The sequence below is a fragment of the Salvelinus alpinus genome, chromosome 18 (genome assembly GCF_045679555.1).
Source record: "Salvelinus alpinus chromosome 18, SLU_Salpinus.1, whole genome shotgun sequence".
NCBI lineage: Eukaryota > Metazoa > Chordata > Actinopteri > Salmoniformes > Salmonidae > Salvelinus > Salvelinus alpinus.
The window spans coordinates 24,270,190-24,275,707 of record NC_092103.1 but is presented as its reverse complement, the minus strand read 5'-3'; the positions used below and the strand labels follow the sequence as shown (position 1 = coordinate 24,275,707).

At 42.3% G+C, this 5,518-nt stretch overlaps 1 protein-coding gene across 1 annotated transcript; it reads right to left on the bottom strand.

The window, feature by feature from the left end:
• Positions 1 to 809: 809 nt before the first annotated feature.
• Positions 810 to 4,779, bottom strand: LOC139544038 (small nuclear ribonucleoprotein Sm D3-like). Its single transcript, XM_071350717.1, has 4 exons — positions 4,639 to 4,779; positions 1,534 to 1,672; positions 1,214 to 1,406; positions 810 to 1,073 (listed from the first exon to the last, which is right to left on the bottom strand). The coding sequence occupies exons 2-4, from the start codon at positions 1,657 to 1,659 to the stop codon at positions 1,006 to 1,008; spliced, it is 387 nt and encodes a 128-aa protein (XP_071206818.1). The 5' UTR covers positions 1,660 to 1,672; positions 4,639 to 4,779; the 3' UTR covers positions 810 to 1,005.
• Positions 4,780 to 5,518: the final 739 nt, after the last annotated feature.

Here is a 5,518-nt window from a genome sequence, read left to right as displayed (position 1 = left end):
TGTTGGACCAATGGAGACACCGTGTGGCCGGTGGGTGAAATGCTGTGGGGTGATGGACCCTCTCAAACAAACGGTTGTATTATTTCCTCCTGAAGTCACAAAAGAAAATAGCTTTTCGGAGCATAACCGAAACAAACTTGCCATGGAATTGCCCTTTCTTGGCATAGGAGAATATAGCCTTGATGATTTCTGGCTCCAGTGTGGTACAAAAACGACATGACCAAAAGTATGTGGACAACTGGTCGAACATCTCATGGAAACCCATTTCATGAAGCTCCCGATGAACAGTTATTGTACCGACGTTACTTCGAGGCAGGTTGTTACTCGGTAGTCAGTGTTGCAACCGAGGACAATTGATTTTTACACTGCTTCAGCACTCGCGTTCTGTAAGCTTGTGTGAGCTTGCACTCGCGTTCTGAGCAGTTGCTGCTCCTAGACGTTTCCACCTCACAAAAACAGCACTTAGTTGACCGGAGCAGCAAGTCACCGAGCTCTTCAGTAAGGCCAATTCTACTGCCAATGTTTGTCTAAGGAGATTGCATGGCTGTGTTCAATTCTATAAACCTGTCATTAACAGGTGTGGCTGAAATAGCCAAATCCACTCATTTGAAGGGGTGTCCACATACTTTTTGTGTATGTGTGTAATATATATATATAACATACACACGTAAGAGTAATTTTACAACCCAGATAGCTAGGTAAAGGGTGGTCAAATATGAAAGTTCTTCAAAAAGTAATTGCATGCCACAGCCATAGACATTAAGGGTCATATCACAATCACCCAATAAGAGACCAAAAGGCACCTCAAATAGAAGTTAGCAGACAGGGGAACTGACAATTTATTACAAATATACATTTATATATATAAAAAAAAAAATTACAATGTCAAAAACATGTGTCCGTCTTGCAAAATGTAAAAGTCTGGCTAAAGGAAAAAAGTGTTCTCTTAAGAAAAAAAATTAAAAACACTACCATGCAATCATTTTTAATTAACCATTGCAGATACTATCGCCTCTTCTGGAAAATGGTTCCTCTTCCAATTCCTCCGCCACGACCCCGTCCTCTTGCAGCCACTGCAGAAAAGACAGTTAAATAAGAACAGAAGTTACCAGAGATAAAAATATTACGTTACTACTCATAGTCGAGTGAAAATGAGTGTTATTGACCCTCAACAATTTCCCATACTGGTATATGTAGAAGCAGTAGCACTCACCCTGGGCTTTGAGAATGGCTGCCTTCCCCCTTCCTGCTCCGGTGCCCTGGTTCTTGTTTTTCATGCTCTTTAACATAGGAGCATTCTTTAACATGTCCGGTAAAATCAGGAAGCGAATCTTGCTCCCCCGGATGTAGACCTGCTCTAGTTGGGCTACACGGCCATCCCGATGAGTCACAGTGATATTGGACATCTGAAAGGAAGAGGTAAGAGTTAATATACTTCCTACACAATTCTGTAAAAGGGACAAACAAATCCCTCACATAATAATAAAATAAAATAACTATTGCCTGAACCCTAAAGGCAGCCAGATGACACACCTGGCAGTTCATGTTGTCCTCAGCCTCAATGAGCTTGCCTCTGTACACTTCACCAGTGTTGGTCTCACAGGTCACAATGTGACCCTCTGCTTCATGCAGAATCTTGATGGGCACGCCGATGGACATATTTGCAGAGGTCCTGTAGAAACAATGAGACAAGGTTTAGATTGACAGTGTCTCCAGAGATAGAAAACTATTTGTACCTTATTACGGGTCGGCAGGTAGCCTAGCGGTTAGAGCGTTGGGCCAGAAACCCAGGTAGCCTAATATCTCAAAGACTAGTTGATAAAATGTTCATAAGAAAGAAGTGAAATGCTAATAGAATGTTTCACAATGATGTCATTAGGCAGAGCAGGCAACATATGGCACACAGACAGCAGAGCTGGGGACAGACTGGCAGAGACAGGGAGTCTCAGGTAAGTTTGTTGAGTCTTTGTTTGGCAACATTATGAAAGGTTCTTTCTTTTTTTGACTTGTAAAATAGGGACAAAATTGGAAAATGTCATGGATACCCCCACTCTCAACTTAAACTGGTGACTGAACTAAAATTTGTTTAAGGCAATGGTATTGCTGTTGTGATTGTGTAGTTTTGGGTACCGGTAGTTATGAGTATGGCAAACACCTTATTTATTTTCTAGGAGACAGACTGAGTCAGTGAGGGTGGTGAAAGAGAAAGAGCCAGGGAGAGAGACTTCAGAGGACAGTGTCACAGCCACGGCAGGACCAGGTGTCAACCTTGTTGCCAGCAGCACCAGTATAGGGGACAGTGGCACAGCATTGTCCAGTTATCTCAGGGATGGTACAAAACCATATCAGCCACACCCACAATTTATAGAACCACAAACTCTTGCCAACTGAGTGTTGATGTTTCGAGATGGTTTCGCGATTTCCCCTGGCTACATTATAATCCATCAATAAAAGGAGTGTTGTATTTTCACTGTAGCCAAGGGTTTAGCCAAGGGTTTTCAAGCCAGCCATCTTTTGGCCAAAGAGCAGATGCTGCCTTCATAAGTGCAGGATTTAGGAACTGGAGAAAAGCCATTAAAATGCACAGCACATCAAAACTGCCAACCCACCGCCACTTTGTAACTGTAACAGCACACCAGCTAAATCTAATCAGTGCCCAGTTATCCAGCACGTGGGGTAAACAGCAGGAATGACAAAAGCTACCTTGCACTGTATGAGAAAGCAACGACATTGATTGAATCCATTGAGACACACCCAAGACGATTTGCTGGCAAAGCAGTGGATCACTATAGGGCAGATTTTTTTAAAGTGTTGGATGGTGTGGAGGTTCAGTTTGGCGACCGTTTTGACCAGGACAGTCTAAACGTCCTGCAAAAGTTGGAAAGAGCGCTTCTCACGGGGGAGTTGGATGAGTCTCTAGATCAGTACCCTGAGCTGAACATAGATTCTCTTTCAGTGCAGTTGCCTCTTTCGCATCAAATACCCCTGTAGCAGCAGTGGAGAGGCAGCAGAGGTCCTCAGGAGGCTTCCAGTGGAGGTGCGGGGGTTGGTTGACCAAATTGAGGTGCTGATCAGAATTTTGTCTGAAATGTACATAAAGACAGACTGGACAGTCTCGAGGGAAAATATCTGCCAGCAATGTTGGATGCATTGAAACCCGCAAACATATGTTCGGTTCTTTTGTTCAGTAGTGTGTATAGCAGTGGTTCTCAACCTTTTTTGGGTACTGGAACCCCTGCATATTTTGAGGCAAGGCAGGCAAGGTTTTGAGCGGTCCTCAGGGACCTCCACCCCCTCTATATTATATGTAAAGGTACTGGAATCCTTGTGCTGCTGAATACCTTCATTACACTTTTTTATTTCACGGACCCCTTGCAATTACACCAGAGACCCCTGTTTGAGAACCCCTGGTGTATAGTATGACATTTGTTATTTTGTTTAGTAGTTTTTAGTACATGACAGTACACTTACTAATTATTTATTTTATTTTAAATTGCATACTTTGTGTGACATACTTGTCCATAGCTGTTTGGACGCTGAGACGCTGACTGAACAACTAAGTATTTCTGAAGGATATTTTGGTTGAGTTGTTTGGGTTATTCATTGAAGTAGTTCTCGCTTTTAGAACTGTACTTATTCTGAGTGTTTTGTTCTTGTAAAGATGTTGTAATAGACTCAGGCCAGTGGCACATTTAATGACTATATAAATGAATCAGAAAAAGTTAAATAAAAAGGTCAGTTCAGTGCGGAGACCAACTTTGTGATGGTTCTCAATGGAGATTCTTTGAGATGAGATCGCACCATGTTCATTGTATTTATGAAAACTGCACCCATAGTTCCACCTACTGGCCTTTTTTGGTATTGCTGGTTGTAAATACAAATGCCTGCATACATACTGGACTGATAAGGAACACTGGCTGTATTACAGCACTACTTTGTGTCCCCCCCAGGAATTGCTCTTGAGAAAATTTCATGTAATTGTCCCCTCCAAAGTTGACATCAGATTTTCGCCCCTGGTGGTGGTCGCAGTAATCTGAATTTCTACTTGGCCATGGAGTTCAGTTTCTTTGTCACCTCTGCTTGCTGGTTTAGGCCTGGGTTACAATTGTATTAACATTATGTGATTGAGCCTGCGCATAGCTTTCACGGTGGCCTAAATTGAAAACAAACATGTTCAATTCTACTGGAAAGTGCGTATCAAGGTTAATCGCTACCGCCACAATTGAGCCAGGTGAATAAGAAAAATGTTCAATTCAAAACATTGTCACATACGTTACACCGGATAGGCGCTGTGAAATGTGTTGTTTTACAGGGTCAGCCATCGTAGTTACGGCGCCCTTGGAGCAAATGCAGGTTAAGTGTCTTGCACACATCGACAGAATTTTCACCTTGTAGATTCGGGTATTTGAACTATTGACCTTTCGTCACTGTGTTAACGCTCTAACCGCATTGCTACCTGCCTCCCAAACATATTTAAACTGCAAAATGTAGTTAGCTAGGTAGCTACATAGCTAGCTTACTCAACTGTGGCCGGGGATCTCTACTTTAGCTAACTGGCAAGGATGGGTGTGTTGGTTTGGGCTCGCTGGATAGTATAAGCAATCTAGCAACTTGCTTAAAATATAGCATTGTTTTTACCTTAATTTCAAGTTGTTCTTTGTTGATTTCCGCGGTCTTCCAACTTTCAAGCTTCTGCAACGTGCGACCAATGAATCAGCGGCGAGAGTATTTCGTGCGTTTTACGACTACCCAGAATGCAACTGGAGAAAGGAAGAACTTCCGGTTAAAACATAAAGCGATGCCACATGTGACTTGTTGTCTTCCTCGATATATGATTATATATCTTACGTTTGCTAAAGAAGTTGAGGCTCCCCCACTTTTTTAGATGGAGACGACCCCTTTGTAATATGAACGTGTTTAGATAAATTAAACATACAGACAATCTGACAGGCCATTTCCTCTTGATTCCACTACAGTCACAGACAGAAGGGGAAACCCAGGCTCGTCACAGGAGCATAGCATCCGTTTACGTTTTTTCACCACCAAATATGGTCGTGAGAGGAAGTCCAGTGGCGGGTAGTGGGAGAGGATGGTGTGAATGAATGAAACTGGGCCGATATTCTGATAATTCTGATAATTTTCTCATCGATGAAACATCTGATCTCAAAACTTTTTATGTTTCCAAAACTAAAATCTGTTACGAACAGAGTGCACTAAGTTTGATAGACTTTGACGGTTTTTAGAATGAGTGTAAGGTCAAATTGAGTTTGCGCTCACTTCAAAAAAGGCGTTCCCTAACGGCAATATGCAAATATATGATACAACGCGCCATTAGGATATCTCGCTAGCTCGAGTTTGGCTTTGCCCACCTTGCTTGTTCTACCCACAATGCTTAATTTGCTCCCACTGTAAACGACACAGATGAACTATCTTGGGTTAGTTATACATATCTTTGCTACAGTACTTTAAGATCCTATAGTACACTGATACTGACAGTAAGAAACAGTATTGAGTTGGT